This window comes from Dreissena polymorpha, chromosome 3 (genome assembly GCF_020536995.1).
Source record: "Dreissena polymorpha isolate Duluth1 chromosome 3, UMN_Dpol_1.0, whole genome shotgun sequence".
In the NCBI taxonomy this organism is placed as follows: Eukaryota; Metazoa; Mollusca; class Bivalvia; order Myida; family Dreissenidae; genus Dreissena; species Dreissena polymorpha.
The window spans coordinates 111279595-111294955 of NC_068357.1; the positions used below are offsets into that span (position 1 = coordinate 111279595).

The 15361-nt window shown below is 33.6% G+C and overlaps 1 protein-coding gene across 9 annotated transcripts in view; it reads right to left on the minus strand.

Moving 5' to 3' along the window:
* Positions 1-10619: 10619 nt before the first annotated feature.
* Positions 10620-15361, minus strand: part of LOC127871026 (hemicentin-1-like) — a 71742-nt gene continuing 67000 nt past the window's right edge. For 4 of the 9 annotated variants that reach the window (XM_052413634.1, XM_052413636.1, XM_052413637.1 and 1 more), the window contains 7 exons: positions 15109-15255; positions 14951-15005; positions 14760-14795; positions 14374-14444; positions 14003-14015; positions 13770-13858; positions 10620-13643 (listed from right to left, as the gene is read on the minus strand). In XM_052413634.1, the coding sequence (XP_052269594.1) occupies positions 13603-13643; positions 13770-13858; positions 14003-14015; positions 14374-14444; positions 14760-14795; positions 14951-15005; positions 15109-15255 (452 nt within the window). In that variant the 3' untranslated portion in view covers positions 10620-13602. Of the gene's footprint in view, positions 13644-13769; positions 13859-14002; positions 14016-14373; positions 14445-14759; positions 14796-14950; positions 15006-15108; positions 15256-15361 lie in introns of those variants that run through there. The other 5 variants (XM_052413642.1, XM_052413640.1, XM_052413635.1 and 2 more) reach the window with 4 other exon arrangements.

Below are 15361 nucleotides of genomic sequence, written 5' to 3' on the forward strand. Positions count from 1 at the left end.
TACTTTGCGAAGATCAGGCGGTTGGGTGACTCGAAAACTGGACATATATGTATTGTCCTCGGTGGTAATGAAACAGTCATAGACCGGACGGACTCGTATGACTTGAAGGAATGAACAAACACAATAGTGTTGATTGAAAACGGTCATTTATTATAAAATGCCATAAAGTAGATACAAATAGAACATATTCTTTCCAGAAAGGCATAATGGGTGGTAAAAACACGCGTATACACATACAAAACATGAATTTGTGAATTTGAATGTGATGTCGGCGGTAAAAACACGCCCAAAAAGTATAAAAGAAAAATAGTTGATGCTTATAACAGTAAAATAATATACAAATGTCTTTTACACACAGGTAAAAACATACATAGTATGGGAGTCAAAACCTTATGGTGCAGAAAGGGTGGAGGTGGGTTGTTAATTTTGACCACACTGGATTACCACGTCACAGTCTAGAAGGAACAATTAAAGGACCACAATGGCCAAGACCAAATTTGATTAGTCAAAAGAGCCTATGTGACCCAACACTAAGGTTATATACAAGTAGTTAAATATAAGGCTTGAACAAGTATAATTGTAACAGACAATTAAACAATTAAGAAAGCGTACAATGACATAAACTCTTGTATGTGTTCATAAAATATTATTTATGTATTGTCCTCGGTGGTAATGAAACGGTCATAGACGGACGGACTCGTATGACTTGAAGGAATGAACAAACACAATATTGTTGATTGAAAACGGGCATTTATTATAAAATGCCATAAAGTAAATAAAAATAGAACAGATTAAATTCTTTCATGAAAGGCATAATGGGTGGTAAAAACACGCCACAAAGGGGACCGGAACGGGAACACCGCCGCCCGTGAATATGGTCACTATGGGTGCGTTTCACTAACATAGCGTATATTTACGCAACTTTAGGTTAACGCAGAGAATTTACGCCGAACGTAAATTAATGCGTACGCAGTTTCACTAAAATGTGCGCAAAATTTACGCTGCGTGTAAGTGTTGTTTAGCCTGTCAGGTGCGCGCGGACGCTTAAGAAAGTAATCGTCTGCAACAGTATCTAATGTAAAGCGAGATTATACGATTTTTTACAAGTGTTAAATTGTAATATATTGATAAAATATGTAACAATAACACAAAATAGGCAAAAAAAATTGCATTGAAGACGAATTTCATAGCATGCAGCAAAGACAAATTAGCGACCGGAGCCGATTGTGACGAATGTATTTATTTTATTTTATCAATATAAAGCATTTAATGACAAACTTCAAAACATGCCAAAATCTGTGAAAAGGCCCCTTTAAACATTTGAATTTTCTCAAATACGTTAGTAAACTAAAATGTAACATGTTGTAACATTAATGGATATATTGAACTTTTATTTCGAAAAGTAAGCATGTTCTTTGTGTATTTCCAAGTATTTTTATTTTGTTAAAATGTGTACTTATCATACAATTCATGCTCATTATCGATAGAATTTTATTGTTTTTGTTTATATAATCCACCGTTTTTCTGCGAATTTCTTTCTTCGCAATACGAAGTGCTATACCATTAATCGACCAAACAATGTCCCGTGTCTGAAAACCGAATTAACAGAACATAAATTTACAAAGCTGAAAATATCTCCACTCGTGCGTGGCTTTTGTTGTTCTCTGTTATCGAAGTGTCATCTGTTATCAAATGATCCGTATACCCGGCTTGTTTTTGATCGTCAACCAGGAATTGCAATTGCCAAATGCGATTTTGGCGATCGTTAACGCTAACGTAGCTATTATAATATAGCGCGGCCAATCTCAAAGTAAAGACGGGATCGGGTAGAATTTTATATAACTAATTAACACGTGATGAGTCCTATTATAAATGAACTTTTCAATACGATTTAACATTCTGGAAACTTTATTAATGTTAGGAGTGAGAGTATAATCGTACCGTTATATAAAACGGGATCGCGGGTTGATCCTTCAAATTACCGAGGTATATCTCTCTTTGACCTTATGAAGAAGACATGTGCAGGTATTATAAATGATATATTATTCAGGTTTGCGAATTCTATGATTAAATTTGACGAGGCGCATGCCGGGTATCAGAGCAGGATAATCGGTTGCCTGTTATATGTTTATTTTACAGAGCTTGGTTCAAAAATATATTTTAAGCCAGGTGGTTAATTCTATGTGTTATATATTAGGATTTCTCAGAGTTCGATGCCTTGGTGCATTATAAACTGTAATATCGTCTGCGTCTGCAATGCTTCGTGTTTGAGAAGCTGGGAATTTTTTTACAAGGTCTTAAAGGGATCTTTTCACGCTTTGGTAAATTGACAAAATTGAAAAAGTTGTTTCAGATTCGCAAAGTTTCGTTTTAGTTATGATATTTGTGAGGAAACAGTAATACTGAACATTTACCATGGTCTAATATAGCCATTATATGCATCTTTTGACGATTTTAAAACCTAAAAATTATAAAGCGTTGCAACGCGAAACGATTGAATAATTTGGAAAGTTCTGCTTTTGTCGTTAAATTTTGTGAAACTACGAAGATTGCTTATATAACGTATAAAATACGTCTAGTATGTGTATTCGGCGGAATAGCTCAGTAGGCTAGAGCGTTTTTACTTCAGGACTCTTGCAGGACTCCAGGGGTCACTGGTTCGAAACCTGGTCCAGGCAATGTTCTTTTCCTTTTCTTAATTTTATTCTTGATTTTTTACTGGAGCTTTTACGATCCAATGTTTACATTTATCGATATAAAGCATTCAATGAATAAGTTAAAAAATGCCAAAATTTGTGAAAAGGCCCCTTTAAAATCTAACCCCAAGGAAAAAGCTGAAGTCTTAAATAAACAATTTTCTTCTGTTTTTACTAATGACACAAACAGCTCATATCCAGATCTTGGTAATAGCCCGTATAAAAACATGCCATCAATTAATATTACGGTAAATAGTGTTAAGAAACTCCTACTCAAACTGAATCCTTACAAGGCCGCAGGGCCAGACCAAATCAAACCCAGAATCTTACGGGAATGTGAAAAGTACCAAGCTAGTGATTATAGACCAGTCTCATTAACATGTATTGCTTGTAAATTGCTGGAGCATATCGTTATTAGTTTTAGACCATATTGACAAGCTTAATATTAGTTATTTGATGCATTTGTTGGTTCTATTCTTAACTATGCCTCCGAAATATGGGGTTTTACAAAGTCTAAAGAAATAGAACGTATCCATTTAAAGTTCTGTAAACGAATGCTACAAGTAAGACTCAACAGTTGTAACGCATGTGTTTACGGAGAGTTGGGTAGATACCCACTTTACATAAATCGTTTTATAAGAATGTTAAAATATTGGTTTAAAATTAGATTGATTGATAATATTATTCTCCAAACTGTGTATAATATGAATGTTGTAGAGTGTCATAAAGGAAACATCAATTGGGTCTCACATATTAAACAGTTGTTAAACGATTATGGTTATGGATATGTTTTTAATAAACCTAGCTCTGTGTGTGTTAATTCTTTTATATGTCAGTTTAGAAATAGACTTATAGATACATTTAAACAGGAATGGTTTGGTACATTAAGTAACAGTACTGTATTAGACATGTACAGAGTTTTTAAACCTACAATTGTATACGAATCTTACTTGGATTTGTTACCAAGGAGTTTGCGTACCCAATTTGTTGAGTTAAGAATTTCTGTTCACTCACTGAGAATCCAAACTGGGAGATATGGGCGTAATAATATTCCTCGCAACGAAAGATACTGTGTTTGTTGCAATAGTAGAGATATTGAAGATGAGTTTCACTTTGTTTGTATTTGTCCATGTTTTAGTGTTTTACGACAAAAATACCTTAAAAGGCATTTATATGTTAATCCATCTGTGTTTAAGTATCATCAATTACTGACTTCATCCGATAAAAACGAACTTGTCAAGTTGTGTAAATATATAAAAGAAGCATTTGTAATTCGCAATTCATTTATCAATAATACCATATAGAGTCTAACCGGTATCACCTACAAATCTTTCTGTCATTATATGTTTAGAAAATTTACTATATGCTTTTTCTTCATTTTTATTTTGTGTGTGTGTGTGTTTTATATATATATATTTGTTTTCAACTTAAATGAAATGAAAACGTGACATATTTATTTTATACTGTTTGTATTAAGACGATGTACTTATGTATAAGTCTAAATAAAATGTCTGTTCTGTTCTGTTCTTAATATCCTGGTGGACAACCAACATGGCTTTCGAGCCCGGCGGTCTTGCGAAACCCAACTTGTGGGTTTTATCCATGACTTAGCTTCTACCATGCAGAGAGACCAGATGAATGTTGCCATCATGGATTTTAGCAAAGCCTTCGATGTTGTACATCACGGTAGATTGTTGCTGAAACAAGCCCATTATGGCATCACGGACACTACACACTCTTGGATTAAAGCATTTCTTGGTAACCGTAGTCAACAGGTTGTTGTAGATGGGGCTACTTCCACCATGGCCCCTGTAATTTCTGGCGTACCCCAGGGATCAGTTCTTGGGCCTCTTCTGTTTATGCTCTACATTAATGATCTACCTTCGTCTGCGAAGTCAGACGTCCGTCTATTTGCGGATGACTGTGTCATGTACAGATCGATCCATAAAAACTTTGGCTGACACTATTCAGTTTCAGAGAGATCTAGATAGTCTATCATTGTGGGAGCTGAAATGGAAGATGTCTTTTAACATAGAAAAATGTCATATCATGCATGTTACGAGAGACCGTAAACCATTAGAAACAGCCTACACTCTTCACAATCGACCTCTGTCTGTTGTAAATCAAGCCACACATCTTGGCGTTGAAGTAAGCTCAACTTTAAACTGGTCACCTCACGTAAATAAAATTAGTAGTAAAGCAAGCCAGAGCTTAGGTTTCTTAAAACGAAACATTCATTCTTCTAAAATGGAAACTAAGGCAGCGGCATATAACAGCATTGTTAGACCATCCTTGGAATATTGCTCTAGTGTGTGGGACCCTTACCATCAGAAGGATATTGATTAAATTGAAAACAATAGTGTTCCTTCCTTAGATCAAATGTTTCTGCTTTTATCCTGTTTTTAACTCGACTAATATTCTCACCACATGCACAGTAGTATATGTATATATTTAAGTCTTAAGGGCTTAAGGTGTTAGGTTTTGCACCTTTTTTATCACTGTTGATAGAATTTTCCTGAGTGGATTGAGTAACTCGGGTAACCTATCAATCTATTTCTTTTTAGCCCCCCACGCATGGCCATAATGTATCAGTATTGGACATAGCCATTATTATTAAAGAAGAAGAAGAAGAAGGTATTGATTGATTACTGTTCTATTGCACCCTAGGAACGATTAAAATTTGCCGAATACTTACAATTTGTATTATCTGTCCATAAAAACTCATGAAAACTCAGCATTAAAACCATTTCGCTATTAAAACCACTTTATGTCCCTGTAGCATACTGCATATCAACCAATTACTGTATGTCTCATGTTTTGTAGCAAGCTAAACCGACACCAAAGTAATACAAGTCAAGTATAGCATTGAAATGGATTATCAACCCATTAAAAATCTGTGTTTCCCAAAATTGCAAGTGTGTATTCAAGTCTACAAAATATTTTACTTAGACAGTTAATATTTAACTTTGGTAATTCAGTACCGAATATATAAAATGTTATCGCACTGACCTCAATGCTTTAATGTTTAAGGACATGATATGAAATAGATAAGTAAACAACACCAAAGTGAGCTGATTGATAAGAAACCACGCGAGTAAATTTATAATATATTATACCGGTATATACGATTTTGTCAAATATTTATGAATTTATATAAAATGTGTAAAAACGTATTATATATATATATTTCAATATAAATTAAAATAAAAGTTAAGAAGAACATGTATCGAAAAATGCGAAATAAGCCAGATATTTAATTCTGAAATTGAAAACGGCTGTACAGCCGAATTCGCCAGCATGTATACCATACATGTATGATGTGAATCTAAACTTAGTTTAACGGTTTATTTGAATTCCTGCAACGATATCTATTCATACGACACACGAACACTAACTCCGATCCTAATACAAAGACGAATGCTTCGGTTATTGTAGGAAAATATGTACGTCACAATCGGCTCGGGGCGCTAATTTTTCTTTGCTGCATTTTATGAAATTCGGCTTTAATGTATAATTTTTCTTGCCTATTTTGTGTTATTGTAACATATTTTATCAATATATTACAATCAAACACATATAAAAAATCGTATATACCCGCTTTAAGATTATCTACTAATAACTTCTGGTGCATTCGAAAATTTCAAGCATGATCGGCATTTTGACCTGATGCATTTCAAATCATTCATAAATGACTTAATATTGAAAACATTATCTCATTCTATAATTTTATAGCGCCATTTTAATGTTTTTTCTTATTTCATTATATTTCACAGTAAGCTACGTACCACGTGTAACAATTCAATTTGCCCTTGAGATGAATGCGATGTGACCTTATGCAGACATGAGTTTTCCTACACACAGATGCACACGGATGGGGATTAACAGTATATGTATTTCAGTTAACAAAATCTACATAGAATTACTAAGCTCATAAAGAAGAACATTTGATACGTACTTATCTACGTCTCCGCAAGTGCTACATCTGTCTTTCTAAAAATTTATTTTAGTCAAAATACAATATTACTGTTATTATTATATTTTTATAATTAAATCTAGGGAGTGGTTATTCTAATCATTGCTAATAACAAATATATATGTTCGTCTTAGAGGCGTTCGACGTACTCGTGGGTGAAATCGACGGGTATTGAAAATAAACCATTTTTCAACGAAAACATAATGAGAACCAAAAGGTTATTTACAAAAATCATAAGACATTATATCCAAAGCCTTTGCAAGCTTAGTCTCGGCTTTGAACTAATGAAAGTGAACCGTGAACCTGTTCGACTCAAAGGAGAGTTACCATACAGTATTGAACGTAAAAAAAGAATAAATGATATGTTGAGAAATGTGAGAAATTCAGCTGCTTTTCACACACACACGCACGCACGCATGCACGCACACACTCGCACGCACGCACGCACACACACACACACACATCTTGTTAATTCAAATGCAAGTTTCATTAGTCAACTACTGCATGCGCACGCGCTAGCTATTGTGTGCGCACGTTATAGCTATCATGTGCGCACGTAACAGATATCGCGCGCATGTCATAGCAATTGCGTGCGCAGGAACTAAAGATGTCCTCTTTATGCCACCGTATATTTACGATCGATCGAATATTATTTCATAAGCCGTGGTGTCAACATTGCTATTTTCCAATACGCAAACCAACACGAGTTTGGTGTTATCTTAAAGCCATACGGGGGTTGCGTTATCTTTGATTACAGAGTTTCATGCGATCGCATGAACATTAAAACCGCCGTAAAAATTACACATCGAAGTTATAAATAGACCGATTTTAGCGAGCACTATCATCCGATCAAATAATATTCGCTGCACAGGTTAAAGGTCCATTAACACTCAAAATCAACAAATATTTCGTAACATATTTCGTAAAATAAAGTTAATCAATAACAAATCAGTGTTCTTTATAGCAATAGCCAAAATGTCAACGCTAGATATGGTCACGTAACATAGATTTAACAAGATACAAAATGCTCTTTGTTATATTTTTGTGGTGCAATATATTCCATTTAAATTTCCCGCAACTATATATATATTCATACTGCACACGAACACTAAATTGGTTGATGAACATGTTTTAAAAATATTGTACCACAAAAAATAAAACAGATTTATTTGTATCTTGTTAAATCTGTGTTACCAGACCACATCTAGCGTTGAAATGTGGGCTGTTGGTATAAGGAACACTGATGTTTTATTTGTTAACTTTATTTTATGAAATATTTTACGCAATAATCGTTGATTTTGAGTGTTAATGGGGCTTTAAGTTTGGATATTATCTCTCTAGCTTTCTAAACACACGTTAACCTAGCTCGAACTCCGAAGCTGATGCCGGGTGAGCAGACTGGATCACCTGTTCTTCTAACAGTGGAGCTACAAATAGCGGATATTATTACATTTCCTTTAGGCAACATAGCGAAGATTTTGTATATATGTGTCGTGTTCTTAGAAAACTAGGCATAATGCTTGTGTGCGTAAATTGTCATCCAATATAAGCCTGTGCAGTCCGCACAGGCTAATCAGGGACGACAATTTCCGCTTTTATGGAATTTTTCGTTTACATCTTCTTAGCGAAAATCCCGTTTAGGCGGAAAGTGTCGTCCCTGATTAGCCTGTGCGGACTGCACAGGCTTATATTGGATGACAATTTACGCACAGGCTAATCTGTGATGATACTTTACGCACAAGCATTATGCCCAGTTTTCTCAGAACAAGACACATATAAAGAGTATGATTCCTTGTGTTTCGAAATGATAAGGCTCCATTCTAGTTTCTACAGAAAATAATTCAATTCATTTTATAAGACATCAGTTATATTTATGAAATTTATTTATATCACTAAAACTGTTTCGTTCGATGTAAAAAATGCATTAAAATAATGTTTATGTTCACAAGCGCTAGGTGGGAAAGGAATACAATATATCAAAGTTTAACAACTACGAATTGTATATTTTAACTTTATGTATTCTAGAGGAATCATGTACCAGCTATAGTGTGTACTAAAACTATATGTTAAATAATAACCAAATGCTTTATTATTTTACAGGCTTCTAAGAAGACTTGTTTCCATGGTTTGGTCGATCTGTTATGCATGCATAATGGACATGCATTACGTTTTGGAAGTGTTTTCACCAATGTTCTTATGTGTCCAAGGTAAACGTCGCTGTTATCAGCAAACATGAGATGTCGGAATATTGAGAACCTTTCAATACGCTGGGTATTGTTTTCGTATTATGTTAGCGGACAAATGTTATGTCTGTTGAACTAATACAATCAATGCTTTTATTTTTAAATAACACAATACCATCTCAAAGTATGTGCATATCACTGATTGTGAACCAAATCATGGGCGCGAATATTATTTTCGCGGGTGAATTATTTATGTTCATATCAAAATTATCAGCAGACGAGTCACGGCATTCGAAGTATGTATTACCCGCATAAACATGTAACTGATTTATCTTGACAGTCGCTTATATGGAACACTATCATTATTGAAATACAAATATTCATATATCACATGTAGCGTTGAAATTGTGGCTATAACTTTAAGGAACGCTGATTGTTTATGGCTTTAAACAAATCTATTCTCGATATTGAAACGAACCCATAGGCCAAGTTTGGCAATTCCAGCTTGAAAATTTCTAAATTAAGAGGCTTTTTGTTCATGAAAACGTTATACATGTAACGCTAAACAGCTTAAGTAACAGCCGTTAAAACTTAGATATTGTCATCAACTTTTAATTATAGATACCGTGTATCCCAATCAACGAGTGCCTTACAAACCATCGGAAAAATAAAACCATGAACTATTCAATTTGTATATACCTCCTTACGATACAAAACAAGTCAATGGTCCGTTTAATACGGAAACGGTTTTCACGAAAATCTGATTTGGTCTTATGTATTTGATACAAATATTTCACCATTTTTGCAGTCAGAATATCTATAGGATATATGTGTCGTGTTCTGAGATAACTGGGCATTATGCATGTGCGTAAAATGTCGTCCCAGATTAGCCTGTGCAGTCCGCACAGGCTAATCAGGGACGACACTTTCCGCATTACTGGATTTTCGCTACAAAGAGAAATCATTTAAACGAAAAATTCCATAAAAGCGGAAATTGTCGTCCCTGATTAGCCTGTGCGGACTGCACAGGCTAATCTGGGACGACAATTAACGCACAAGCATTTTGCCCAGTTTTCTCAGAACACGACATCATTATTCAACCAGAATTTCTGAGTACTATTGATTGATAACAATCCACATCGAGCGTACTCATATACTGAACGACGAGTTAATTGATGACCTGAATATTTGACCTATAGGGCTGTCAAAAGGTTGTCGTGCGTCATCGGGTCCTTGAGGACTATTTTAACATGATATTGCTATGGTTACCACGGCGATTGACGGAGAGCTAAGATCGATATGCAATGGAAGTTAACTTTTGAACGACTGCTTTAATGTCTTAAAATCAGTAAAAGGCCTTTTTTATCTGGCTCTCTGCAAGGATGAACATAATTTACCACTCGATTATCTGTGTATGTTCACCTAGTTATGGTCGATTTATCACGACCAGCGACTATTGTTTTAAAAACAGTTCCGGAAATTGTAAGAAATTGGTCAGTAAAATGCTGGCTCTTAAACGCGTGAACTAGCAAACTTTAGGCAAACAAACAATTTCTCCTTGATGCGTCGTAGTAAAACAATATTACTTGATAATTGTTATATTTAAGTATATACAAATGCTTTCGTTTGGCTAATTTGACATTTACTTTTCATTTTAAATGACCATCACAAGCACGATATTATCAAGTGTGGCACACATACCACATACAATTATTCCGCTTTCTGAGCCTTTGAATATGGAAACGGATGCCATACGGTGCAATACGGAACTTATATCGGGTGCTGGAGGTTTCGGTAAATGACATGTTCGGTAAATTGATTTATATAGTAAATGCCGTGGAGGTTTCGGTAAATTGGTTTTTATAGAGGTGGTATACCTACAACGAGGTGTTAATGACACCTATTATTGGCTTACAATAACATTAGGGGCATTTATTTGCAAACTGTGGATTAATTTTGAGTTGAGTAATTAATGCTATGCCTACGGTAAAGAATTAAGGGAAATGAATGAGCTACCTCTGAAAAGCGAATTCTGTTAGGAAATTGTAGGTAAATTTACGATTTAAATAACGCAATACTGTTGTGTTTTTTTATAATTGGTGCTTTTATTTAAATAACATAATAGTAATAATAAATAATGATTTATGACGGAATCAATACCGTAAGCACAACAATACACCATGTTCGGACTAGACCTCTTGAATATTTAACGCGCATCATCATGAAATTCCCGGCTTTTGTTGCATGAGAATGCCCCGAATCCTCTTGAACATTCAACGCGCGTCGGCCTGAGGAAATATTCACGACGTTTATTCATCGCCATTCATTTCTCGAGATATGGCGAACAATCTCCGTATAGGAACATTTTATTAAAATTTAAGTATGCATCTTTTGATATACATCGTGTTATAAGTAAAACGTTATAAACTTTAAAACTGGTTTACTCTTGTTTAAGGAATGTTGGTAAATAATTCACATTCGTGTCAAAATATTACGGCATGTAAGTAGACAAATTGTAACCCATTGGTTAGACAACGATGGGAACAGTTGGTTTTAGTATGACATCATGTGCGAATGGGATATGCACTAAATATAATTTCCGGAAATAAGTACTACTTTCAGTTTGAAGAAGTGATGGCACTGATGCGTGATGATTTTAAAACGGACATAGGAATACCGTTTAAACGGTAACGTTTCGTTTATTTCATTTCGTTTAAACGTTTAGAAAAATCTGTAAACGTGACACCCTTACTCTTAACTAGAACATCAGTTATAGACATAAACAAACCTTTTCATTAAGTTGGTACATGTAATAGCTTGTTATGTAGCAAACATATGGTAATAGTAGAAACATAATCAATTTATTTATATTTTCTTGTTTGTTATTGAATCAGGCTCAAATATTGTCAACAACAAAAGGGTCAAGTGGCTGAATGGGAAACCGTTTAACAGCCTTGGATTAAAGGTGTATTTTTGTCATCATGGCAAAAATTACCGACCAAACAATAATTCAAGAACTCCAAAGGTATTGTACTATCGACATAAGCTGTAGCAAAGTTGTGCAAATATATTTAGATTTGCTGGAAAAGCACAAGTATCACGAAACAGGCATTGTAAGCATTGTGATCAAAATCTGTATTACTGGTAATATTCATGTCCATCAAGTATATTTCAAAACATCTATAATTGACATTAAAAGAACAGGTGCCTTATTAAATGGCTATAATTTTAGTAACTCTTTATGCATGTGACTGCTAAAGAAACAGAGATATACGAGTGCCAAAATGAACGTGATTTACCCGCAGCCTGTCTACACATCTCCCCAAAGATAATACAATTTAGATAATTATACCAAAAAAAATATATTGGTTTCCACTATTATCTCCCACCTAATAGGGTAGGTAGGTCAGCTTAACTTGTATATAAATAACCTTTCGATTCCCAGTTTGATAAGAATATACAATGACATGCACAAATTTCTATTTAACATCATTTACCTAGTTATTATAGTGATTTTAAATTAATTTAGCGAATATTATCAAATGCTACAAAAATGATCGCAAAGTTTTTAATTAATTCAGCGAATTTGATCGAATTTAGCAATCATGATCGAATATCGACACTTAAAACGGTTAAGGGTCGGCACAACACTTAGTATCGGCAGTGAAAACAAAACAACGTTGAACGCCTGGCCCTTAGTTTAAACGGATAATTGTGAAAACATTAAACGTTTCTTTTTTAAGGTCACGTTTGGGATATATTATACCATTATTGTCCGTCCGTATAATATAAACAAATGAAGTGATGAGTATATAAAATATAACAAAAGTATGACACAATGAGGAATGGTTGATTATTGAATTTGTATTAAGGCATATATACAATATGCATGAATGGGTATATACATATTTTCATAGTAAAACAAAATGATCTATCATTTAATAATATAATTTAGTAATACAAATTTAATGTATTAAAATAGACATGTATATATTAAATATAAAACATATTGCTAATAAAAATATTGATTTAAACTATATTTTAAATATATTGTTTTTTAATGTGTCTTATTTATCGTTAACATACACATATATTCGATATAAAATATATTATTTACTTTCCATTCATTTGAATCTATCAATGAATACATGTACGCACAACGATCATTACACATTTCATCATAAAACATTCAACATAAAATGTTTAATTCCAAAATTAAACAAAGTACATAATTAGTCAACTGATACATTTATTTCCGAATATAAAGTGTCGAATTGTTTTTAAATTACTATTTATCCCGTACTTATTTATCTATGAACAACCGGATATATACATTAACTTTATTAAGAAACATAATGTGCAATGACCCAGCTCGTGTTCGAAAGTACACAAAATGCGCACTTTAATGAGAATTTCTTCTACTTCAGAACCGTTAAATAGCGATATTCACCAGTAGTTTGATAAACTTAAGGTGATGCTTTTTTCATAGTTATAGATTTTAAACAAAACAGTAAATTACTTTGTGTGTAGATAAATGAGACCGATTTGTCAATATTTCAATATATCTTTTTTTACACTAATCATTCGCTTAAAAACTAATTTCCTACTGGCCGTCTATATTCCGCTTGTAGGTCTTAATTATATACAAACGATTGGTTACATAGGATCAAATAATTGGAATGTTGATCTAACATACACATAACACCGATGCTGCAAAATGTCTATCATTAGACCATGGGTAAATTGCGTGTTAAGCATTTTCAAACGTTGTATTCACATACACAGCTGTTCCTGCAACACATAATATTGTTTGTTAATTTAATATTTGTTCAATGGTATCGTCTTTTTTTTCAATAATATTTGACATTAAATCATTTAAATGCATGTTTAATTGAGGGTTTAAAAAGATAACTTCACCTGAATCTAGATGTACAGCATTATTTTCATACAGACGTGTGTTTCCTGTCCTCGGCTGATGTCCTAATTCGGAGTACACATGCTTGCTGCTACGTATAAAACATGATATTCAATATGCAAGTGCATAACATTGAGATTCATTGTAGAAAGTAATATTGAAATTACATGATATATTTCAATGCACGCTTTTAAAGGAAATACTACATTGCAGCTTATGATAGGTGTTTTATTACCTCTGATGAGCATCTGAAACAGAAAACAAAGCATTATAACTTGTTTGAAGAGCTATTCAAAAAGCTTATGCGTGAACGCAACGCCGAACACAAGCGCCGTGCATCATTACATAATAGCAACGTCGCAAATATTTAGATTGATAGTACACATACATATAATCGAATTTACATATTAATATAAAATTGCCTTCTTGAGAACAACAGTTATTTATAATATAGTTCTAAAAACTAGCTTTTCCGCTATGAAGTTAAACGAAAACAATGAATAAAAGTGTAATTTAGTGGAAATAACTGTTGTTGTATCAACAGAGTAAGTGGATTGCAAATGTGGTAATGTAAGAAACTGACAGCTCTACACAAATACAACTTACCTAAACTATCGTAAGCATTTGTCCCTAGTTCATTGTCATTACTACAAGAGTTTATGTCAGGTTGATTGCGTCTAGAAAAAGAACACAGTGTTATGGTACTTTGAGACAATTTAATACTAGATGCATTTACAAATAATCTTCAGTTTCTTCAGCTGCATGTTTTACTTGTGACTTAGCGGTTGTTGAATAAATGGTATAGTTTCAAATTACTGCTTAAGTACTTAAATTCAATAACAATTACTCGTGAAATCCTCATAAGGTTTTTTTGTAAGTGTTTAGTGACAAATATTCATTTTTAATGTTTGTGTTTTTTAAAGAATACATTTGATTTCAATAACTCGATTAAATATGTTTGAATACCACAATTTATACGCAGTTTTACGTACCGAATATCATTACGAATTCCAAGGGACTCATATGCTCATAAAATCAAAATACACTCACTAAATATACAATAGTTAACAAAAGTAAATTGTATTAAAAAGATATGTTTTGACATGTATTAGAAAAGTGCTAAAATGTATTCCACTTGTTTCATTTGAGCAGTTTTAAATACTTTTTCAATCTACGTTTCGTACCATGGTTTATCGCTGAAACAGCGGAGGCCTCATACAGCGCTTGTCCGTTTGATTCTGAAATATGTACATAAATATTAATATTGTAAAATATAAATATTAATATTGTAAAAAATGCAATTACATAAACTCATTTTAAAAGAAAATTAAATGTATTTACCCTTTCGAGCGCATTTACAAATACACGTGAGTTCGTATTTTCTGAGTGCAACCACAGTTATCACTATGACAAGTAATCCAATTAGTCCTCCTACTATACTGCCGGCAATCACCCCGGATTTGGAACTGGTTGTGGAGGAGCCTTGATCTGCAACGGTAAAATACAAGTCGCCTTTACTACAAAACCAATACATGTTAAGACTCTGGTTAAATATAAAAATGAACGCGGACCATAAAATACACGTGCAATTTAA